The sequence below is a fragment of the Littorina saxatilis genome, linkage group LG12 (genome assembly GCF_037325665.1).
Source record: "Littorina saxatilis isolate snail1 linkage group LG12, US_GU_Lsax_2.0, whole genome shotgun sequence".
Taxonomy (NCBI): Eukaryota; Metazoa; Mollusca; class Gastropoda; order Littorinimorpha; family Littorinidae; genus Littorina; species Littorina saxatilis.
In genome coordinates this window covers 82225139-82249920 of record NC_090256.1, presented here as the reverse complement: position 1 = coordinate 82249920, position 24782 = coordinate 82225139, and the positions used below count along the sequence as shown (strand labels likewise).

The 24782-nt window shown below is 44.5% G+C and overlaps 2 protein-coding genes, 1 long non-coding RNA gene and 1 pseudogene across 3 annotated transcripts in view; 3 read left to right on the top strand and 1 right to left on the bottom strand.

Moving 5' to 3' along the window:
• Positions 1-12046, top strand: part of LOC138982938 (DNA-directed RNA polymerase I subunit RPA2-like) — a 34178-nt gene extending 22132 nt beyond the window's left edge. Inside the window, exons 22-30 of the mRNA XM_070356333.1 lie at positions 684-741; positions 4243-4327; positions 5503-5644; positions 6535-6593; positions 7726-7823; positions 8259-8384; positions 9886-10013; positions 10349-10513; positions 11023-12046. Coding sequence (XP_070212434.1) covers positions 684-741; positions 4243-4327; positions 5503-5644; positions 6535-6593; positions 7726-7823; positions 8259-8384; positions 9886-10013; positions 10349-10513; positions 11023-11241 — 1080 coding nt within the window. The 3' untranslated portion in view covers positions 11242-12046. The remainder of the gene's footprint in view (positions 1-683; positions 742-4242; positions 4328-5502; positions 5645-6534; positions 6594-7725; positions 7824-8258; positions 8385-9885; positions 10014-10348; positions 10514-11022) is intronic.
• Positions 12047-12624: 578 nt separating this feature from the next.
• On the bottom strand, positions 12625-17594 carry LOC138982936 (uncharacterized). The gene is made up of 5 exons (XM_070356332.1): positions 17458-17594; positions 15521-15583; positions 14982-15123; positions 14131-14473; positions 12625-12744 (listed from the first exon to the last, which is right to left on the bottom strand). Exons 2-5 carry the CDS (start codon positions 15576-15578, stop codon positions 12676-12678), a joined length of 612 nt encoding a protein of 203 aa, XP_070212433.1. The 5' UTR covers positions 15579-15583; positions 17458-17594; the 3' UTR covers positions 12625-12675.
• A 1474-nt stretch (positions 17595-19068) lies between these two features.
• Positions 19069-24554, top strand: LOC138982937 (uncharacterized). Its single transcript, XR_011461008.1, has 2 exons — positions 19069-20399; positions 23409-24554. It is a non-coding gene; the product is annotated as an uncharacterized lncRNA (long non-coding RNA).
• Positions 22172-24554, top strand: LOC138981604 (uncharacterized; annotated as a pseudogene).
• Positions 24555-24782: the final 228 nt, after the last annotated feature.

Sequence of the window (24782 nt, the reverse complement as noted above, 5' to 3'; positions counted from 1 at the left end):
GGATATATCCGTACCTGGGAGACAATGAGTTAAATGGGGGGAGGTTCCACTGTACTAAAAAGTGAGGCATTTGCGGTTGTCTTCCAAGGTCAGAATCTCATTTGAAGAAGTTTAGCAGAAATGTGAATGACAGGTGTATGAGAGACAAGTGTAACTGTTCTTGTTGGCTCATGTAAGTGTAGCCTATGCGATCGTAACTTTGTCTGTCTGTGCGTGCGTATGTGTGTGCGTACGTGCGTGTGTATGTCTGTGGTAGAAACTCTAACATTTGAAGACGTCACATTACATTGACGTCACATTATGACGTAAGAGGGTTAGACGTCACGCGAAGGAAGTACTGAAAGTCTCGGTCATTATTATTTTGAGCGGGCCGAGACTGACTAGTTGGCAGTCGTGTCCCTGTAAGTAGGCTACATGCAGACAGACAGATCTAGATCTAGTGTCTCGCTTTCTTGCACAGTTTCACCTATGCTCTTTCTGTCTGTCTGTCTCTGTGTGTGTGTGTGTGTGTGTGTGTGTGTGTGTGTGTGTGTGTGTGTATGTGTGACGGAGTGATTGAGTTTGTGTTACTGTTTGTCGATTTCTTGATGGCTTCGCCTCTTGTTTTCATAATGCTGATGTTGGAGGGGTGTGATCTGTTCTTATCTACCATGTGTTTATTCTCAGTGCTTGATGGCTTTCAGGTTGTGGACTTGACTTTGCTACACAAAGACAAAGCAACATCAGAATCTCTGGTCTTTGGTAAGTATTGTTGCAGATTGTATAATACAGTGGAACCCCTCTCTAGCGACCTTGAAAATGTTGACAAAAATCGGTCCTTATGGAGGGGGGTCCTTACAGAGGGAGGGGGCGGGGTCAGGGGGCCACAAAGAAAGTCACCTCAGATTTTCTTAAAAAAAGAAAACAGAAGTTTGAGTTGCTGACGACCGTTTCCTCAAGCAAACTGCTTCGATTTCATGTTTGACATTGTCGATGGTGTCCACCAGTTTTGATGCATGTACAGTAGTCCCTTCCATTTCCGGCCCTTTCGTGGGCGTGAACCTACCCGGAGCGGCCAGCTTTCCCATGACTAATGAGTTTTCCTTCTATAATTGACTCTTAATGGCCGTTAACCTGTCTGACGCGGTCAACGGTCACTGATTTTTGCCCTAAGGTGCCCCTCTTACTCGACAGGAGCGGCCACTTAACGGCCACTTGTCACTTTCGCGGGCGAGCGCCTGTGGTGTGTGTGTGTGTGTGTGTGTGTGTGTGTGTGTGTTGTGTGCACAGACGGCACAGCACGAGCAGACGACATGAATACTTACGCATGCGCAAACTGTAAATACAGACATGCGCATACATGTACATTTACGGCAGTCACTTCCGGATCGATCACAGCTGATGTGAGTTTGAAACACTTGTTTATCTGACACTCAAATACATATATAATAATCCAAACAACACACATAGAAACATACGAAACAATAGCTTAGCCAGGACGATCGAGTTAAACACGCAAATAATTAAGATGTATAAACGAAAGCAAAACTAACAGAGACAATGAATCGGCGGCTCGTGGATGATCGCTTTCTTTTCTTCATGAAAACTTGATCGTGTTTTTGGGGGTTTTTTGGAGGAGGAGGGGGCCTGTAATGAACGGCCACCTGATATTTGCGGTCACCTTTGCAATGACTAATGGGTGACCGGATATGGCAGGTACTACTGTACTACCCTCAGATCTCAGTACCCTGGCCAAGTTTCCTCTCAAGACATCAAAGAGACCGGGCTATAGGTTAAACTCCCCATAGGTTAAACTCGGTCACTGACCCGGGTGCAGGAAGTGTTTCCTCTCTCATTGTGCATTTTAGTTAATGGACTGATGATGTCATTTGTATGGAGTCGACGCATGTGCGAGAATATGTATGTGTGGGAGGGGGGGGGGGGGGGGGGGGGGGCGCGGGAGATGGAAACTTGCTGTATGTTATGTTATGTATATATTGTGTGTGATACGTGGTAAATGTGATACTATTTATTTGCATGTGTGATACAGGGACAATGTGATATCTGTAGGCCTAGGCCTATACTAGTGATTACTGTGTGTGATACATGAAATGTGATATGAATGCTGTTTTTATATGTTATACTCTTACTTTCTGCCTATGTCTTAATCCCAAGCGCAAGACAAATTCTTCTATGTGAAAATTGAAGCCAATAAAATTTGAGTTGAGTTGAGTTGATATGCAGACCTGTTTACCCTTACGATTTTGGCGTAATTTATTACGATTTTCTGCAAAAAATACGCCATTCCGCTATCCGTGTCAAGACTACGATTTTCATAAATAAAAATAAATGTAAAAAATTTTTTTTTTTTTAATCAATTCACATGTTTGGCATTGTTTTTTTCAATGGCATAATGGGGTGAAAAAGCACAGGACTGACCAGAGATCTGTCTGATGAGACGCTGGAGAGCCTTATTCTAGTGGTGAAGTCTCGCCCTCACTCATTCGGCAAGCGCAAGTTCAGTAGAGAAGCGCTTGACACACTGAAAAAGGCCTACTACGAGCAAAAGAAAAAGAATCAGTGATGCATGTGCTTTTGATGTGATCTTCTTTGAAATTATGATGACCACAAAAACTGACTGATGTGTTTTGTTTGTGAATGATGGATATATGTGCATGATTGCGTTTCGCAGACACAGTTGTCATGTGCGTTATAATTGGCGACGAATGCTGGATGATTACTATTTTTGTGCCAGGATTACTATTTTTGGGGCTGAGCATTACTCCAAAACACTTATGGGGGTAAACAGGTCTGGATATGAAAGGGGAACCACCTCTCGTAGCTAAAACTGGGTCAATGACCCCTGGGAAGAAGGTCAGTGTCTTTTAACAAGGCCACCCAGCTATCACAATGGACCTGCCTTTGATCTCAATGATTGGTTTGTGATGTTTACTCAGCCCACCCAACCATCACACCTCTCAGCGGTTTAGTGCCTTTGCTTACGCGAGACGGTTATAACTGGTTATAACCGGTTTGTCAGTGATGCGTTACGCTGACTGAAAGTCTTGGCTTTGTCTGACAAAGTCGTTGCACAAGCTGTTAGGTCGGTCCTTAGACGTTAGAGCGGGGTGGTCGCTACACTGGTGACAACTATATAAGGAAACACATCGGTTAAAAAAAAAAGGGGTCGTTGTGGCGGGGTAGTTCTTAGAGAGGGGGATCTTAGAGAGGGGTTCCACTGTATTATGAAATAACAGATTGTGTGATGTCCTTTTGGTCTTACTACAGCACAGTTTCATCTTAAAAGGGAGTGAATGAGAGGTATATGAGATTCCGTATTGTAGAAACACTCAGAACTGTAGGTGCTATTTTGATGTCCGATGCTCTGTATACTTCATGGTACTGAACCTACAGCTTCAGAATTCATTGTACAGTCTGGGATTATGTAGATGCAGTCCTGAGCATGGGCTCCAGGGGTGAGGGGCACGAAGCGAAAGTGGGTGCCAACCAAACCTGAGAGAACAAGCCGTTGAAATCACCACAAATACCCCCCCCCCCCCCCCCCCCCTGTGGGTTAGGGGGAAGAATTTACCCGATGCTCCCCAGCATGTCGTAAGAGGCGACTAACGGATTCTGTTTCTCCTTTTACCCTTGTTAAGTGTTTCTTGTATAGAATATAGTCAATTTTTGTAAAGATTTTAGTCAAGCAGTATGTAAGAAATGTTCTTCTTCTTCTTCTTGCGTTCGCCGTCACACCATCAGTTTAGTCTGCGAGACGAATGACGTCGTGGCTTCCAGGTCTTGTCTGCTCCCATAGAGTTCGGTGCGGAGAGGGAGTAAGAAATGTTAAGTCCTTTGTACTGGAAACTTGCATTCTCCCAGTAAGGTCATATATTGTACTACGTTGCAAGACCCTGGAGCAAATTTTTGATTAGCGCTTTTGTGAACAAGAAACAATTGACAAGTAGCTCTATCCCATCTCCCCCCCCTTTCCCCGTCGCGATAAAACCTTCGTGGTTGAAAACGACGTTAAACACCAAATAAAGAAAGAAAGATCACCACAAATCTCAATGTCAAGCAATCAGTCCCCGCGGTGGGCTCCCACCCACTTGGTTGGCACCCACTTTCGCTTCGTACACGCCAGCCCTGGTAACGACTGTTGGGCAGTGACAGTAGATGATGGTGCTGTGCCTAAGAGTGTGCGCTAGCATTGTGTTGTTGTGAAACTTGTCAGAATGAAATTGTGTTGCTGTGATGTTTCAGGGTGTGAGACGGCAACAGCGGGCCTGGATCCTGACGGTTTGCCCCCTGTAGGTCAACTCCTGAAGGATGGAAACCCAATGTACAGGTAAATTTACCCTCACTATGATCCCCCTTCTTCTTCCCTCTTGCGCCCCCCCCCCCCCCCCCCCCCCCAAAAAAAAAAAAAAACCAAACCAGTTCAGTGCACACAGTGTTTATCTTACAATTGTAGAGTCATCTGTCATCGAAAGAGTCCATCGCTTGGTCCGACAGTTGGTCAATAATTAAATGTACCATAAATTAACCATTCTGTTTAAGAAAAGGTTGTCAGTTTTGTATCTTGTACTTTTAGGTTCTAAAATAGTGAAACACTGAAGATTACCATTCCGTACAATCCTTGTTGTGTACAAGATACATTCAAACGTTAAAGCACGCAGAAGTTTAGATAATGGAATGCTTTCCTGTTTCAAGTACAAGCATGCTAACAGTTCTGTGCATTTTCTGTTGTACAGTGGAACCCTCCTTGTAAGACCTCCACAAATCTGAGAAAATCAGGTCTGAAAAAGGAGGGAGTCTTAAAATGGGGGTAAATTTACAGAGGTTATGAACAGTAAATCTTAAAAAGTGAGGTCATAAAATGGGGGGAGTCTTCTTCTTCTTGTCGTTCGCTGTTAGATCGTCAGTCCGGACTGCAGGGCGAAACGTGCTGTCCTCTCCAAGTCCTCTCTGGGGCCGTATAGCTTCTTTTGTAGCGCTGTCTCCTCTGGCCAGGTGGTGTCCCTCAGGGGGGGGTCTTCTTCTTCTTCTTCTTCTGCGTTCGTGGGCTGAAACTCCCACGTACACTCGTGTTTTGCACGAGTGGAATTTTACGTGTATGACCGTTTTTACCCCGCCATTTAGGCAGCCATACGCCGCTTTCGGAGGAAGCATGCTGGGTATGTTCGTGTTTCTATAACCCACCGAACTCTGACATGGATTACAGGATCTTTTTCGTGCGCACTTGGTCTTGTGCTTGCGTGTACACACGGGGGTGTTTGGACACCGAGGAGAGTCTGCACACAAAGTTGACTCTGAGAAATAAATCTCTCTCCGAACGTGGGGACGAACTCACGCTGACAGCGGCCAAGTTAATACAAATCAAGCGCGCTACCGACTGAGCTACATCCCCGCCCCTGGGGGGGGGGGGGGGGGGGGGGGGGGGGGGGGTCTTAAATTGGGGGTTCTTTAAAGGGAGGTTTCACTGTACTGGTATTTGCTTGACGTGACTTTTCTCTTACTTAGCTACATCAACCTGCAGACCAACACAACGAGAGTGGAGCGATACCGCGGGGCAGAAGAAGCCTACGTGGATCACATCAAGATTCTGGGCACAGAGTCAGGGCAGGGCAAGCTCAACAAAGTCTGCCTGGTGCTCCGCGTTGTGGTCAGTATTCTTTGTACGGCATCGGTGGGATTCTTCCGGTATATTCCGGAAATCCGGATGCGTAATGTCTGTGGTGACGTTTTTGGGGTTGTTAATTATACAAATCCTTCAGCGTCTGGGGCCCCCAGAACCTCCCTTAAAATTCTTCAGGATTCATGACATGTTTCAGTCCTACCCATGGTACTGTCACTATAGTGTATGTTTTTTTTCCCCCACCACCTCTCCCTTTTTTCTGTATTTGTCTTTCTGTCTGTCTACCCTGTTCCCTCTCTGTGGTTATTTCTGTATACAGTGGAACCCCCCCTTTTAAGACCTCCAAATATCTGAGAAAAATGGGTCTTCAAAGGGAGGGAATCTTGAAATGGGGGTAATTTTACAGAGGTTATGAACAGAAAGTCTGAGAAAACAAGGTCTTAAAAAGGAGGGAGTCTTAAACTGGGGGATCTTTAAAAGGGGGGTTCCACTGCACCTCCTTCTCCCAGTACATGCGTTCAGTCAGTCGAGAAAGCCCAGCAGTAAGACAGGATCACATGGACCTAATCCTACCATCCTGGAGCAATTACATTTTTATTGTCCTCTTGCTGATGCTACCACCCCAACCCATGGGCCCCAAAATATATTTCTCCTCTATCCCTTTATCTCTCTCTCTCTCCATCCCTTCCTTCTCCTTCCAGCTTATTTCTCTTCTTTCTATCTCCATCTCTTTTGCCCCCCCCCCCCCCCCCCCATCTCTCTCTCTTTCTCCCTCTCTTGCTCCTTCATCTTGCTGCCTATCTGCTGGTCTGTTTGTACATGTATTTGTCAGTTCTTGTACATGTATGTCAATATTTTGATTAAAAATTGGTACCACACTCAACACAGTTGAAATGAATATTACTTTTCTGTGACAGAGAAATCCAACAATTGGTGACAAGTTTTCCAGTCGTCATGGTCAAAAGGGAGTGTGCAGGTCAGTTGGTCAAGAGAAAGAGTATGGGAGAAAGAGGCTGAATGTGACAGATTGATAGGAAGAGGAGGGCAGATGCATGTACTGGCATGAATGGTGTGTATGATGTCTGCAATAGTACAGTCGAACCCACTTAAAACGAACACGCTAGTTACGAATTTTGACTTATAACGTATTAGTTTTAAGTTCCCAACTGAATACCTCTTTCTTCATGCTTAAAAAAAATGCTTGAAACGAATTCTTTGTAACGAATTTATGCTTATAACGAGCACTTTTTGGATTCCCAAGCATGCATAATGTCTGTAATTTACTCACGCTTATGGCAAAATCTTTAAACTCGTCCCGAGATCGACATATCATATCATTTGCATAACGAACCCCTCTTTTAACAAACACGTTTTCATCGCCCCAGAGCCGCTTTGTCTCTAAAAGTCACAAGGCTACAAGGATCTGCGTGTGAGGCAGGTCAAAGACAGGTCCATTGTGATGGCTGGGTGGCCTTCTTTATAGACACTGACCTTCTTCCCAGGGGTCATTGACCCAGTTTTAGCTATGAGAGGTGGTTCCCCTTTCATATGAGAGAGGAAACACTTCCTGCACCTTCGTGCCCGAGTTTAACCTATGGGGAGTTTAATCTATGGGGCGGTCTCTTTGATGTCTTGAGAGGAAATTTGGCCAGGGTAGTACATGCACCAGAACTGGTGGACACCATGAAATCGGAGATTGATCAGAATGTGCATGTACATGCTTTTACACGACTTTTTAAATTTTACTTCTAAATTGTGACAGTAAAAAAATCAATCAATTCTCTTAATGCGAATTTCGGTTAAGACGAACTTATTTCCCGATCCCCAGTGATTCGTCTTAAGCGAGTTTGACTGTATGTTTTCTTGAAACTCTTTCTGGGTCTAAAGCCAGAACTGTGCAGGCTGTGCTGATCGACCAAAAAGCCATGAAACAGAAACAAAACTAAAGGCACAAAGAAAATCTGTGTTTTTATGTATTTGTGCATTTGAAGATGCATGCGAGTGTGCCCATTACCTGTCATCGTTCCTGTAAGTGTACAAATCTGTGCATGTACGACTCCTCTGCAAGACTTTATTTTCAAAACTATTTGCTTGATTTGTGCATGCAGTATGCTGTGGCCTGCAGAGAACATGCCTTTCACAGCCAGTGGCATGGTGCCGGACATTTGCTTCAACCCTCACGGCTACCCCTCCAGAATGACCATTGGTAAGTCCAGGCGGTGAGAATGGTGTATGTCTTGCTACTGTTCAGACTGTTTCCAGTCCTTTGATGAATTTTGCAGTCAGTTTTATGGCACCAGACTTGGGCTTCACTGTCATATTTACATTCTTTCTATGATGTCCATTGGTTTGCACAGTGTTCACAAAGATTACAGAGAATCTGCTACAGTGGATCTAAAAATGATTTGACCTAGAGTACATTTTTCATGTTTTCTGTGAAAAATATTTTGCAAGAATTCAGTTGTATTATGTCAGCACACTCGATTTATTCCCTGTCAGGGATTCAGAACTCCCCATGATTTGAATATCTTGGGTTATATAAGATCATATAGGCTCAGTTATTCTTTTTTTTCATTTGCTTTTTCCTACCAAACATGCTTTCCTGTAGTAAACTGTAAAACAAAAATTGTGCTGTGTTGAGGAATGATGATTGAGAGCATGGCGGGCAAGTCAGGAGCACTGCACGGACTGTTCCATGACGCCACACCCTTCACCTTCTCCGAGGACCAGCCCGCCGCTGCCTACTTTGGGGAGCTGCTTCACGCAGGTATTGCAGTTACATCCTCCATTTGCAATTTTCTTTGAAGTCATACACTCCACAAAAAGTGCATATGTGACCCTCCACCACGGAATGAGTCGCATGTCATCTTTGCATGATTTTTACATTTTCTAAAAGAGTTTTTTTTGCTCTATCCAGTGGTGAAAACCGTTTTAGAAAAGAGCGAAAACTGTTCGAGTTATAAGCCTGTGACTACGGTGACCTTCACACTGCTACCTAATACCCCCCGGACATATTTTAGGCCTAGCGCAGAACCGCGCGAGGTGACATCCGACTCAATCCGTGGTGGAGGGTCACATATCAAGATTGTCTGTTCCTTTCACACACATAATTCATACACAGCATGATTCAGTTTACTCTTTGGCGATCTTGGCATGGAAAGGAAAATGCTCTCTGTCATGGATTTTGATGGTGTCACACGAAAACAACAGATTAGGCCTGCCGTGACTTTGAAGTTGATAACTTCAGTCGCCCAGAAGAAACAGTGGTCATGTTAGTTTCAGATTTGTTTGCAAATTCTTCCGCATACACTATTGATCTACGGGCAAATCCTCTAACACGCATTGTTTGATGCTTTGGTTTAAACCAAATTTTATTCAGAATTTCTTCCCATGAACAGTTCAAAACACACAGCTAGGACACGCACTCAAGCAAATGCTTATATCACGTGACCAAAACAATACTAAATTACACACATTTTCGTAATGGTGGACACAACAACAATAAACCAGAAGAACAAAATGCTTTGATGCTTTGATGGTTTATTATTAGCTAGGAAACTACAGTGGAACATCTCTGTTAAGACCCTCCATTATAATACTCCCTGTATTGCAAGACTTCATTTTCCCCGACGTTTTCTTCATAGTCATTAGTGTCACTAAATGTACCTCCGTCTTAAGACTCCATCTAGGGCGGGGATGTAGCTCAGTCGGTAGCGCGCTGGATTTGTATCCAGTTGGCCGCTGTCAGCGTGAGTTCGTCCCCACGTTCGGCGAGAGATTTATTTCTCAGAGTCAACTTTGTGTGCAGACTCTCCTCGGTGTCTGAACACCTCCGTGTGTACACGCAAGCACAAGACCAAGTGCGCACGAAAAAGATCCTGTAATCCATGTCAGAGTTCGGTGGGTTATAGAAACACGAAAATACCCAGCATGCTTCCTCCGAAAACGGCGTATGGCTGCCTAAATGGCGGGGTAAAAAACGGTCATACACGTAAAATTCCACTCGTGCAAAAAACACGAGTGTACGTGGGAGTTTCAGCCCACGAACACAGAAGAAGAAGAAGAAGAAGACTCCATCTCTGTCAAGACCTAATTTTCTCAGATTTTAGGTCGTGAAAGAGAGGTTCCACCGTAATTGTAAGATCACACATTTCTATGACGGAGAGAAGGCCGACTTGATACCCTGATACAGGCCAATAGCACTGAGATCACGCGCTTTGGAAAATCAAAAATGGCTGTACTTTTAAAGATATCTCCTTTGTTTTCAGCGGGCTACAACGAGCTGGGCACAGAGACCATGTACTGCGGAGAGACAGGCACAGAACTGGAGGCCAGGATCTTCATGGGTGTGGTGTACTACCAGCGCTTGAGGCACATGGTGTCCGACAAGTTCCAGGTTCGTGCAGAACTGTTGTTTTACCTTTCCTGCGTTATTTCAAGAATTAAAGATGTTACAGTGAAATAGTTTATACAAGAGCTATACAAAGTTTTCAGTCACAACAGCCTTGCTTATCATGTAATTGCACATACTGTACCATACCTTACTTACTGCCTAACCCTGGGTTGGCCAGACCACACCAAAACAATTCGAAAGATTCTGATAGATTTTGGTAATTTTGGTAGTTAGCTGTAAGTAAGGTATGGTAAGTATTTTAATTCAAAGTAGATTTAGGAAAAAATACACCTGGAAGTGAGATTTAATTTGGTTGGAATGTTTGTTGTCCATTCAAGGTTCGAACCACAGGCCCAGTGGACCCTTTAACTCAACAGCCTGTGAAGGGTCGAAAGAGAATGGGTGGCGTGCGGTTCGGTGAGATGGAACGCGATGCCCTGATTTCCCATGGAACAAGCTTTCTGCTGCACGATCGACTCTTCAACTGTTCGGACAAGTGTTCAGTAAGCAACTTGACTTTTTGATTTTGTTTTCTGATGTTTGGACTGTGATGGTGTTGGGAGCATTAATATAAAGTAGAAGAGATAGAATTTAATTGAGTTTGGTTGAATGTTTCAGGGCTCTCTCACTTTCATCCTCACGGTTTCTCTTTTGTGGAGTTTGCTCCTACTTTCGTTTTTTATTGTGGTGCATGCAAAACCCCTTGTATTTCAAGTTTAAGGTTGCCGAATTTCATCTCCAGAGGTTTTGATTTACTACTAAGTGAATTTGGGTACCAAAAACTGCAACAGGGTTTTGTCTCAAAGCTTCAATTGTAAATTTTTTCATTGGGCTTTCATTTGCAGATCTATAGGTGAGGAAAGAAAAATAAAAGAGCAAATTTGTACAAGTTAAGTTCCATTTTGAACAACTGTCACAATAATTGCAGCTCTGTTTTATGTGTCTTGTTCAAAGGACAGATCCCCACATTCCATTTCTGCACCCTCTGTTAATCAACTTCACTTTTCCACAGAGCTACCTGTGCAAGGGGTGTGGCAGCCTGCTGTCCACAGCTTGTGATAAACCCTCAGCCAACATCGCCGCAGCATCCTTTGAAGCCAAGCGCCGATGGACGTGTCTCACGTGCGGAAAGTCTGACAAAGTGACACTGGTGTCTGTGCCTTACGTCCTCAAGTACCTTCTTGTGGAGCTGGCTGTGATGGGCATCAAGTTCAAGCTCGATGCCAAATAATGAGGTCACACATTAAAGGTCGTTTCAAGAACATTTGACAGGTTCAAGGACATGTCAAAGACAAATGACGCATTCAAGGTCATACTAAGGGATAATGACAGTGACAGGGCTGCAATGTCAGACACTGTCTGTATGTCTATGGAGAACATGGCCAGTTGTTCTCCCAGGAAGTGCTTCGGTGATTGACAATGATTGACCGTATGACCTTTTTTGAAACGTCAGCTTCATGATTACAACTCTTCCAAGAACTGTGGTGGTGTTAACATTTCATCTTACACTGAAAGACTCCCGGTATTTTACTTTCAGAAAGCATGGATGTGTTCACCCATTTTCACAACAAGAAAACTGAATGTACAAAGTTTAGAGGATGCATCAAATTGCATATGTTATAATTATGTGGTGCATCTATGGCTTTCTCATTGTTTCCGCCTTACGCTGGTGACAAGTGGGTGTTGACTGCTTCCCTTGAGAAGAGTTTGTTGGATGCATACTTTTATGCATACTTTATTGGTAATATGGCATTTAGGTTTTGAATGTGTGTGCTTGCATGTGTGTGTGTGTGTGTGTGTTTGCCAATATCATTACATTTGTGTACAAGGGCATCATCTGATGCAAACAAATCAGCTTAGGATATTTTGGTATTTGACACATCAGTGTCTAAGAAAGTCACAATTTTCATGTCTTTCTGAATTAAATCTGAGAATCATCCATGGTGTTTTGAACAAATTTCTTGAAAGTACTGCATGCAAGCACTCAATAAAAAATCTGGAACTTTTGCATAACCAGGGTGAATGGTTCTATATCTTTGAGGTATATATATGAATAAGTGCAACAAAACCGACACTCAAACACAGAAAGTCTCTCTCTCTCTCTCTCTCTCTCTCTCTCTCTCTCTCTCTCTCTCTCTCTCTCTCTCTCTCTCTCTCTCTCTCTCTCTCTCTCTCTCTCTCTCTCTCTCTCTCTCTCTCTCATGTGTTGAGGATGTATTTGATGAGGCACCAGCCATCCCCTGTACATACCCATACATGTATGTATTGTGCGTGCGTGCGTGTGTGTGTGTGTGAGTGTGTGTTTGTGAGAGAAGGAGAGAAAGTCAGAGTGTGTGTATGTGTGTGAGAGTGGGTGAGAGAGAGAGAGAGAGGGGGGGGCTGTCATGTTTGATATATGTACCGGTTGTAACGGGTCAGTTGGCCTAAACAATAAACTTTCTGAGTTCTGAGTTCTCTCTCTCTCTCTCTCTCTCTCTCTCTCTCTCTCTCTCTCTCTCTCTCTCTCTCTCTCTCTCTCTCTCTCTCTCTCTCTCTCTCTCTCTCTCTCTCTCTCTCTCTCTCTCTCTCTCTCTCTCACACCCACACACACACTTTTATAAGTTTATACCAGAAATATGTGTGTTTGCTTTTTATTTAAGCAAAGCCTTTGATTTGCTTTTGGTCACTAAAAACCGAATTCCAGTGCAAGTTCCTCATCCACAGAGCGGAGAACACGAGAGTGTGGACTAGGCCCCTGAAAATGAAAACAAAAAAGTGTGCAAGCGCTAATAAGATTGCTTTCACATACAATCGCAGAGGTAGATGCATATGAAGGCGTCTGCTTCAGTTTGGTTTAAACAATGCTTATTCATATTTACCTTTTCAGGAAATGTACATCGACATAGGGTGAAGACAACAACAAGCCTACGGCTTATGGTGGTGTCTTCAAACACATTTACAATAAGAACATTGTGGGTGGCCGAGTGGTAACGCACTTGCGCTCGGAAGCGAGAGGTTGCGAGTTCGACCCTGGGTCAGGGCGTTAGCAATTTTCTCCCCCCTTTCCTAACCTTGGTGGTGGGTTGGCAAGTGCTAGTCTTTCGGATGAGACGAAAAATCGAGGTCCCTTCGTGTACACTACATTGGGGTGTGCACGTTAAAGATCCCACGATTGACAAAAGGGTCTTTCCTGGCAAAGTTGTATAGGCATAGATAAAAATGTCCACCAAAATACCCGTGTGACTTGGAATAATAGGCCGTGAAAAGTAGGATATGCGCCAAAATGGCTGCGATCTGCTGGCCGATGTGAATGCGTGATGTATTGTGTAAAAAAAAATCCATCTCACACGGCATTGAATATGTGCGCGATATAAATTGCATAAAAATTTTTTTTTTTTTTAAATCCCTGCGCTTAGAACTGTACCCACGGAATACGCGCGATATAAGCCTCAGATTGATTGATTGATTGAAGAACATGGCAGACAAGCCCTTACACAGTAAATAAAAACAATCCGTAAATTTTACTCAAAATATTTACCAAATATTTACCAAACTGCTTCAGTTTCTTTGTAATGTAGGGGTATGCATACACTAACAGAACTCGCATGCGCAGGAACACACTCCCTCACACATTTGTACACTTATACATGTCCACACACAGCATGGTCATTAAAGCTGTGGTCTATTTATGATTATCCGGGGCTACGAGTTTGAAAAGATATAGGGCTATAAATCATGTACAGAATTCTGTACAGCAAACGCTACCCGAAACCCCATCTATACTTGTATGACCTTGCAAAATTCTAGTGTTGAGTAGCTGTAGCTCTCAAAGTCAAAGTCATACATGCGGTATAGGTGGGGTTTCGGGTCGCGTTTGCTGTATAGAATTCTGTACATGATTTTCAGCCCTATCTTTTCAAACTCGTAGCCCCGGAAAGTCATAAATAGACCACAGCTTTAAAACTGAAAAACTGACAAAATGTTTCTGTGCTTTTTTTTCTTGCATTTGTATGGCTTGTATCACTTTTAAACCCTACATTGCACACTTACTAGCATACCCACACACACACACACACACAAACTGAACACACACACTCTTTCTCTCTTTCATTCACTACTATCATAAAACAAAATAACAAACCACTTTCTCCTCGATGGCATTGTAGCCTCCTTGGTCTTGCTCTCTCAACCAGCTGATCAGAGACATCAGTGCGCTAGAATTCAAGTCCGAATATTCCAGAGGTTTCTTTGTCCCAGCCTGGCTTCCTCTCTTTTCTGACGGTGCGGGAGTTTTATCGATGATGGTGGGAGTGGTGTGGGGGTCGACGCTCTTGTTGTTGCTTGGGGTGGTGGAGTCGTTGCGACAGGCCTTGATGGTGAACCATCCACCGCATCCCTTAGTGACCCACCAGTGGGTGTCGTTGTGACCGAAACGACGCAGCGTCTTGATCTCGCCATCGCCGTCATTCACTTTCATCTCGCACCTGTGTGTTTTGGGAAAGAAAAGTTTTTGAAAAGTCCTGTTTTACAACATATCTAATCTTCTCAGCCTGATAGAAACTGTGTTGAGTAGAAAATGTTGCTTGGATTTATTTTCTTTGGCAAATTTGGGGAAATGGCCATGAAAGTTTCAGGAATATTCACTGACTGTTAAGTTTAAGGCAGGTCTAAGTGTTTATCTTTCGCCCAGTGTGCAGCTCTGCTAAAATGCCCGCAAAGTTTTCGTCGATTTGAAAGAAGTCTTGCTGACTGCTGACAACAAATGACATGCCTGTGACTTATAATGACTAACTCCCCCCCCCCCCCCCCCCCCCCTTAAATCAAGCAGCACTATAGAGGAATACTTTTTTCAAGGCCGAACCGTGTACAAACCCTACCACATCCCATCCAGCCCCATTTTCACTTGCACTAAAGTACACACAGGCAAACAAACGAACACAAACACAAACAGACACTCGTGCACTATCATGATCATCCTTAAAATGTACTGACCAATAAAATGAGCGTCCTTTGGACAGATCAGGCTCCACAGAAGTGATGACGTAGTCGGGGGGTAGGGGCAGAGATGAGGTCACCACTTTGTGCGTGAAGTCAGGTCGGGATTGTAGCTCTGCCTCATACTTCTCACAGTTCTCTGTGCGGGAAGATACAAAAGTTGTCTTTTGGTGCAAAAGGAATGGAAGGATTACACTGATTTTGAAACTGCACACTATCTTTTGCCTTTTATGACGAATTTTTCAATCACTCCCCTTAGCTGCATGCATTAGATTTAGAGTCAGTGCTTGAAAAATAGCGACTAACGAAAAACAGTAGGCATAAAAGAAATCTTGTTCATCACGCAAGCACATTTTTGGACCACCCTGTAAGTTCTTTATTATCTGTGTGTGTTAATAAACTGACTAATAACAAACATCTGTTCGTTCGTCTGTCTGTCTGCGTGTTCGCGTGTGTGTATGTATATATGTACACGGCTGTCTGTTTGTCTGTCTGTCTGTTTGTCTGTCTGTCTGTCTGTCTGTGTAATTACTCACTTGTACTTTGTGACAGAGTCGAGGCGACCAACAGGAACGGCAGCAAAACGTAGAGCATTTTCACTGAGACAAAGAAAAGGAAATGCAGTCAGTGGCTTCTCTGACTTCTCTCTCTCTCTAACTCTTTCTCTCTCTCTCTCTCGCTCACTGCAATCTCTCTCTCTCTCTCTCTCTCTCTCTCTCTCTCTCTCTCTCTCTCTCTCTCTCTCTCGCTCACTGCAATCTCTCTCTCTCTCGCTCACTGCAATCTCTCTCTCTCTCTCTCTCTCTCTCTCTCTCTCTCTCTCACTGCAATCTCTCTCTCTCTCTTTCTTTCAGTCTCTATTTCTCTCACACACACGCGGCACATATACGCTCACACACACACACACACACACTGACACACAAACTCACACACTGAGACACACACACACACACACACACACACCACTGTGACACACTGACACACACACACGACGACAATAAAGTGTCAAAGTGACAGTGATGAAGGTAAGCAACAGTACTGACGACATAGCTATAGGTACTTGCCTGCGCATAGGGGGAAGAGGAAGTACCACTATAAAAGGAGGCAACCCGACAGAATAGAATATTATGCTGAGTAACCAAAGCTTGAAGGTACACTGACTGTACACTGAGTACGTAGATGTGTGTGTGCGTGCGTGTGTGTGTGTGCGTGTGTGTGTGTGTGTGTGTTTGTTTGTGAGTGTGTGTGTGTGTGTGTGTGTGTGTGTCTCTCTCTCACTCTCTCTCTCTCTCAGCCTGTCTCTCTCTCTCTTCCCTCTCGGACTCGCTAACTCAGTCTGTCTGTCTCTCAGTGTCTCATACGGCCGGGTTAGGCCGGTGTGTGTGTGTGTGTGAGTGTGTGCGTGTGCGTGTGCGTCTATGTGTGTGTGTGTGTGTGTGCCGTCAGTGCTCAAGTTGTGCCACGTACGGAGTGTGTGCGTGTGTGAGCGTGTCAGTGTGTATGTGTGTGCCGTGTGTGCGTGCTTGTGTATGTGTGTGCCGTATACTGACGTCTGTCTGTCTGCGACCAGCCAGTTTACCAGTAAAAGAGCAATGCAGGGGCTGAGAGAACCGTCATTGACGCGAGTCCGCTTCCTTTTCGTGCTTAGTGTGACCAAAACTGATCGTTAGAAAATTAAACTGAACGAACAGTACTAAAGTCGACTAAAGATACCCAAATGCTAGAGAGAGAGAGAGAGAGAGAGAGAGAGAGAGAGAGAGAGAGAGAGAGAGAGAGAGAGAGAGAGAGAGAGAGAGAGAGAGAGAAGTCCGAAATTTCAGAAGTCAGAGAGAGAGAGAGAGACTGAGAGGGAGGGAGAGAGAGAGAGACGGGGCCGGGGGGGGGGGGGGGGGGGGAGAGAGAGAGAGTGTGATGGCGCTAGTATTTTTCAAGTCAAACCGGTACGCAAACTTTTATGCTGCAAACCGTCCAGACAAAAACGGTAGGCGTCTGAGTAGTTAAGAGTCCAACTCTTAGTACTGGTTTTGTTATAAATTTCAATTCCACACTGAACTTACACAAAATGCGTTATATACCATACCACTGAGAAAAAAACGGTAGTTCTACAAATCAACCGGTAGGTCATACCGGCAGCCAATTTTGATCCGGTATTTTCTCATTTCAACCGGTTAACGCCACTGTACTGGAGAGAGAGGAGAGAGAGAGAGAGAGAGAGAGAGAGAGAGAGAAAAGAGAGAGTCAGAATGACAGACAGATAGAGACAGAGAGACAGACAGAGAGAGAGACACTCAGACAGACAGACACTGAGACAGACAGACAGGGCGTGTTGGGATAAATTAGATTTAAAAACTTGAAAAGAGAAGAAAGTTAGTATTACAACAAAAGAAACAGGAGAATAAACGCGGTTAAAACTGCGAAGAGCAAATTCTGGATGAGAAACCGGGACTCCAATGAAATGAAACCAAGCACTAACCTTTGGAGAGAACTGCGTCGTTGTGGACTGTGCATGCCACTTATCGACACAGAGAAACATCGGACTACAGGCAGGTAAGGAAATCACAGCTCATCAATCACCCCATCAACACCGTCACTTTTCTTTTCGGGTCTTCCGCATCACAGGCGCTAAAATCATGTGACCGCCAGAATGCACTTGCTAGTCTGGACTTTACTATAGAGGATGATAGCTACAGAAAGCAAGACACTGACTTTACTGATGGACACGTTTATTGTGTGACCATGCCATGGTAAATCAGTGTTTTAAATGAAACAGAAAGTACCAGACAGTTCAAGTTACTGGGACTGTGAAAATGAAGACAGAAAGCTCATGTTTATGCTGTGTTTCTTCTCTTATAACTCTCAATTCCACACTGAACTTACACAAAATGCGTTATATATATACCATGCCAAATTTTGAGGCATTTAGTTACATTTGGTGACAACCTAGCCGACTATATATAGAGCACTTATGTCCCTTTGTTTCTCAGACGAATTTAGGGGATGTCACCACCACAGAAACGTGTGACATCATCTAAACAATACATTGATTGATTTGGGTACCTGTGGTTCCTTAGACACTGTAGCTGGAGGATATTACTGAAAATGAAACAGAAGCAGATATGGCTCTTTGAGTGGAGGACCCCCTCAAAAATGGCCGCAAAACGTGCCTTTTTTGGCCTCTGAAACGGTTGATCCCTACCGCCTTTGTGAAAAGGCTACACAAAGACTAGAGAAGTAAGATGCATCAAACAAAATGCTCTGAACTGGAAATTGAATGGCCTTTCCAACGGTGGTCGGGAGTGTTTGGCCAGTGCACATTCTGATTTTTTTCAGATTTTAAAACACGGGGCTATGGTTTTTGTCAGGTCGATTTTAGGGGTGACCTTGTTTGACAGGCTGTAACGAGATGCCAATACAAATTACCACCGATCGGACAAATGATATGAACGGTGGACATAATTACCTTTTCCAGCATATTAAGTTGAACTAAAATGGATTGCGTTTTACCGCTTTTGTTAGCGTGCAAAAGTTGTTGCAATAATTTTTTGGCCAAGTTTATGTACATCCACTGGGCCCGGTAACTCAGTTGGTAGAGCACTGGACTTAATGAAGGTCGCAGGTTCGAATTCAGACCAGGACGGACACGGGTCAACTTTATGTGTAGACCCAGAGAAAGAAGCCATGTCACCACCATGGCACGTAAAAGACCTTGGTCATTCTGCCATAAGTGCAGGTGGCTGAATACACCTGAACACGCAGACACCTGGGTAGCGCGACTCCGTTGCTGCTAACTTTCCACTGGGAGGTAGCGACCCGAATTTCCCAGCGATGGGACAATCAAGTAATGAAAATTAAAATTTAAAAAAAATTGGCACCAGAAAGATTGCTATCAAGGACAGTTTGTATTATTCTTGTTGTCAGTTATAGATATTGGTTGCACTGTTTTTTTCATCATATTGGCTACATCCCAAATGTAGCACCAATCGTAGATTAGCAAGTCCCAGTAGCTTTGCTTTGAAAGGTGCATGCAAACATGACCATAAACCTTTACATACATGTATGCATACATTGCTGCAGAAAAAAAAACCAGCTTGTAAACAAATACATTTCGGCTTCTGCCATAAATGATTTTATGACGAGCTACAACCATCTTTTAGCCTAACATTCGATGGAGGCTAAAGAACACACTTATCCCTAAACGGTTCAGTTGTATGCAGACTCAGTGTCACGTGGGAAGAGTCTAGCTTTAGCCTCTTCGGATCCTGAGTCTACACAGAGAACAACGCTAAACAAATTTGCTACAAGGAAAAAGAAAAAAGACGACCAAGCATCCGCAAGCGACGATCAGGGTTTCAATTTTACTCTCTTTTATCTTTAGTAGTCTTAAGTTTATTAGGTGAAAGAATCGTGAATTTTGTCAGTAGATTAATGACTTTAACTTAATCGATCGGAAGCGTGGGTCGACAGAAGACCGGTTTCCTTTGTTCCCGGGATGGCAGAACGGGGGCTGGCACTAACAATTAACAGCCACAGCGCTGGAAGTGATTTTGCGCTGGAGGATATCGCCTATCGCTACACTAGAGGAAATCTTTAATCTGCTACCTTTAGTTGGGGACAGTGCTGCCGTCGGGCAACGTTTTCGAACTTATTCCTCCTGAATCAGTGAATGTCGTAACGAGCTAAAAATAGAAGTAAGCTTCCAGCAGCATGAGTTTACACTGTGCACGCGCGTGATGAGTCATGCGACCTACTTTGGACAAGCAGTGGAATCGGGTTGCTTTTAGAGTGGCGAGTTTCACCCCAAAGCTAACAAGCTTACCTGCCCAAGTTCGAACGAGAAATTCGGAAGTAATCAATTCCATCGAATATTCATTGAGGATGAAAGTAGCTTGTTCATTTCAATGCTTGTGATTCTCTCAGGTGCCAGGATAAGGTTCCGTTACTCTTGCTTACCCCATAACACATGCGTATGCATGCATAAAGAGCGATTACTTCCCTTTGTTTATTTGGTGTTGAATCACTAGCTTTGGAGTGCAAATGTTAGCAATACTAGTGGCGTAGCAGTAGCACTAACAAAAATTAGAAGTGCACCCAACAGCAAGAATAACAAGCAAGCCGAGTATGCAGGGCAACAACTGATAACAATGTTAATAATAATATACTAATTGTTTAACAGTTACTTAGTTGATCAGGTAACAACATGTTCGGGAGGCCGACCTCCTAGAGCAACCCAGGGGAAGAGACCGACAAGGCCACAGGAGGAGCTGCCTAGGCCGAGGGAGGCTGAGAACAAAATACAGCGCCGGACAGGGACCGCAGCTGCGTCTTCCCACGTGCCCAGCAGTGACAGTGACAGCCAGGGGGCCTGGTTTGAAGAGGCGGAGCACGCCAGCAGACAAGAACCTCAACAACAGCAAGGTACTGATGCGGGCTTCGTTAACAGGTTAAAATCCCTAGAGGTGGCGGCCAATCAGGCTAGACAAGATTTTGAAGCCAGGATTAGGGCGTTAGACTCAGGCTCAGAACTTTATTACAAAAGGATAAAGGTTTTAGGCAAAGCCTATTCTTCCAACCTGTCCTTTATACAACACATATCAATCAATCAATATGAGGCTTATATCGCGCGTATTCCGTGGGTACAGTTCTAAGCTTGCGCACATATTCAAGGCGCAGGGATTTATTTATTTATATAAAGACAGACGCACATTACAAATATGAATTCAATCATTACAAATATGAATTCAATCATACAGAAATACATTGTATGGAATGCAACACAATGTGCATTTAAGGAATTACATAAGGAGAACACAAAATTACATTGACATAGTTATACCTTTCATTGGGAATAAAGTTGCTCCGATCAGCTACACATCCGTCAACACTAGTGCAAAATGTTTAACAAAATAACAATCGAACAAGACATTTCATTCACGAATGATGTGTGAACGTGACTGTCTCTTAAACATTTTCACTGAAGTTGCATTTCTTATCTGTTGGGGGAAGGAGTTCCAGAGAAACGCTCCCGAGAAGGCTAAGCTCGATTTGTAGAGGTCTATGCGAGGTATAGGAGGGACGAATTTTTGGGACCCATACCCCTTTAGGCATGTTTGAAATGTGATTGCAAATATTTAGGACAGTCGTCATTTAGAATTTTATACATGAACACAGTCTCGTTTAACGTCAACTGATCTTTCAAGGGGAGGAAATTCAAGAGCTTTCGTTTATCATCCGTGGACCTATTCAAACCATGCAGAATAAGTTTTGCAGCTCGGCGATGCAGGGAATTGAGTCTTTTTAAATGAACATCACCGCAGTTATCCCAAAGTGTCGATGCGAAGTTTATATGAGGCATTATGTGGGCGTAATAGAACATTTTAGAGCTGGTTGTAGCAAGTCAGCAGGGGCAAAGCGCTGAAAAGGGGGAATCAGGCTCTGGACAGCCCTTTCACTTCGGTAACGGACAAAAGTAGCTGCGAGGCGGTTGACACCCCTCCAAGCCAGGGCTTAGATGGCTTAGCCACCTCGCCCATCTGCCTGGTGAAGTTAGTTCATACATTAGAACAGTACCCCAATCAAGCTGATGCTCAGGTTCTTAGGGAAGGATTTTAGCCAGGGCTTTAGGATACCATATCAGGGAGAAAGAAAGCATGAAAGACTTGATTGTCTCCCCTGTGGGGTTGGTGGAAGTTTACACCAGGAGAACACAGACTGATATTTGATCTTTCATAACCTCATGAGGATAGTTCGGTTGACGGAGGTATATCAGCTAAGCTATGCGCCGTACAATACACAACTTTTGATGCAGTAACATGTATGAATGGATATCAAGTCTGCATTCAGACTCCTTCCTTTACACCCTTTAGATTTTGGATTGATGGGCATGTTGGTCGAAGGCATGTTCTTTGTTGACAAGGCACTGCCATTTGGATGTTCTAGCTCGTGCCCCCCCCCCCTGTTTGAGAAATTTAGTACCTTTCTAGAGTGGTGCATGAAACAAGCTAACTTCTCCTGTGATGTAATCCACTACTTGGATGAATTTCGTGGGGGTGGTGCTTCGAGGAGCAAGCTCACGCAATGTTGGACAGTATGCTATCAACTTTTTGCGATTTAGGAGCCCCTATTGCCCATTGCCGCAGACAAAGTAGAGCGTCGCAGAGAGGCATCCGGAAGCCTGCCCAGTATTGGCCATGCAGGCTTATCTACAAGTCAGACCCAGCGGGTCAGGGCTGCTCTTCAAGCATTTTGATGGCGCGCCTCTAAGCCGCTACCAGTTCCAGGCCATGCTGAAAAGTGGGGCGAAGGCACTGGGCTGGGAGGTGAACAGATTCACCTCCCACTCATTCCGCATCGGGGCAGCCACCACAGCAGCTATGAATGGCACACATAGGGGCATGAGTGGCCTGTACCGTCACAGCATGTTATTCATTTTGCTGCCCATCTCTCACTAACGGGAAGGGCCCATACAACGGCTCGCACCTATTTGGCTGGGATTGGTGCAAAACACAAGCTGAATGGATGGGATGACCCCACAGAGCATTTCCTGTTGAAGAAGTTATTGCAGGGCATGGCTAAGCTGGATAGACGACAGGATCAAAGGAAACCTATCACTTTTCAGAGACTCAAGGATTTAATTGGTGTCCTCCCGGGGGTGTGTGCTAATATTTTTGAACAGGCACTGTTTACAGCAGCCTTTTGCTTTGCCTGCTGCAGCGTTTTGGTTTCTTTCGGGTCAGTGAAATAGTGGGCCAAGGGAACGCAGTAAAGGGAGGGCGAACTGGGATCAGTTATGCCGATGTGGTACTAGGAGAAGACCTGACCGTCCATATTGCGGGGTCGAAAACAGACCAAGCAAACAAGGGCGAAAAGGTTGTGATGCGTAGAGTCGAGAGGCATCCCCAAGTTTGCCCAGTGAGAGCGATGGAGGCTTACCTTAGGGTTAGACCATGTGGACCGGGCCCGCTGTGGAAGCACTTTGATGGGTCATCACTGACCCGATACCAATTTCAGGCGGTTCTAAAGAAAGGGGCTAGCGTTCTGGGTTGGAAAGTAAACAGGTTCACTTCCCACTCATTTCGTATTGGGGCAGCAACCACAGCTGCGGTCAATGGCACGCCCATGAGAGACATTATGGCTTTGGGAAGGTGGGGATCACAGGCAGTGACAAAGTATGTCAGGCCCGACTTGGAGTGATAGTATGGGTCTTGTGTAAATAGAATAGTGGCCAGGTTTTCACCGCCAAAAGATTTTGTGTGTTTTGTATGAGGCTGGTTCACACCGCTGCAGCGTTTGTTTTTACTTTGTGTTTTTCTTTAATATTTCAGAGTTACTGCTTTGGAAGGTTGTCACCTCCAAGTAGTGACGACAAAAGGTACAGGTATAGAAATGAGTTCATGTTTTAGTCCTAATCCACCTTCTCTATCGTAGTTCCAGGAGTCATCGTAGTTCCAGGAGTCCTTATCCTGGGATCAAGTCTGGTGGTCAGGCTGCAGCAGTTCTGCAGTACAAAAGGCACTGGGCTTCAGCTACCGCTGCCGGTGGTGTGGGCTGGGAAGTCCGGCCTTGGGTTTCCCCGGGCTCGGGCCAAGCTGATTGAAGCACTGGGGGCGCCCCCTCACCGAGCTATGTGGTACTCCATGTCGGAGGGAACGACGTGTGCCGGGTTGACCAGAAGCGCTGGCGTGAGGAACTCGATGATCTGGTATGCTTTGTTAGGGCTTTTTGCCCGAAGGCGACCGTTGTCTGGTCGGACATGCTCCCGCGAAATTCGGGAGACATGAAAGCTTTTCCAACGGGGGGAAAATTCCCGCAACAAAAAAAAAAAAAAAATTAAACCGAAAGGCGAGAGGCCGCATTATGCAAGAGAAAGAAAAGGGACGGATTGTTTACCACCCAAATTTTGACCACAGCTACCTTGCCGAAGATGGGGTGCATTAGAGCACCAAGGGGCTGGACCAGTTCAAAGCTGACTTTGAACTGCAATTAACAGCTATGCTTTTAGGCTAAAAGGGGGCTGGAATGGGTACGGATTGGCGAAAAACATCTATAGAATAGCTGTTAGGTGGCGGAAGATAGGCATGGAAAAGGGGAACACTTTACATGTCTGTCTATTTCAGTTTGTTAAAGTTTTAAAACATGTAATTTCTAGTGAAAATGAAACCTTTTTAGAGCTTTTCGTAGCTGTACTGCAGGACCCCAGTGTGAGCCCTAACAAGCCACGGGATGTGGTGCGGTTCGGGGTCCTGTCACCTCCAGATAGCCTGAAAGCCTAGAATTCCTCTGTGAGGAGCTGGGAGCAGCGCACTTACAAAAGCAGCAGCATGTATGCCTAAAGAAAGCACTGGGTTGGTTTACATCACCCACATGCTAGCTGAGGTAGTGCTAGGATGGTCAGAAAGACCTGTTGCTGGTCAGTCAATCTGGGGCCAGCTAACTGGGGGGGAAGGGGTTGCTAATAGTGTTCACTTTAACCATGTCTATCTGCTACCTATCCGTGCCCATTCATATGCCAAATATGTATAATACAAAGATTGCAACATGTGGAAAACATGAATAAATGTGAATTGAACTGTTCATACCTCTTGTGTCTTCAACTTACCTCCCTTGGCATAGTAGAGCGAATTGCTGATCATCACTTTTGTAATTGCATTGACAAAGTATAATTGGCCCAGCATAACTGTAACGGTTATTTGGATTGGTATCCTAACTGCGATCGCCCAGTTGAAAAAAGGTTATGTGTGAGACCACAACTGGAGGATCAGTGGTAGGATAGTGATTGGGATAGAATGTCATTTGTGATGC

Coding starts and splice junctions, on each gene's coding strand:
- LOC138982936 (XM_070356332.1), bottom strand. CDS start 15,578: ATGCTCTACGTTTTGCTGCCGTTCCTGTTGGTCGCCTCGACTCTGTCA. Junction 15,124..15,520: donor GACTCTGTCACAAAGTACAA/GTGAGTAATTAC, acceptor CTTCCCGCACAG/AGAACTGTGAGAAGTATGAG. Junction 12,745..14,130: donor ATGCCATCGAGGAGAAAGTG/GTTTGTTATTTT, acceptor TTTCATTTTCAG/GGGCCTAGTCCACACTCTCG.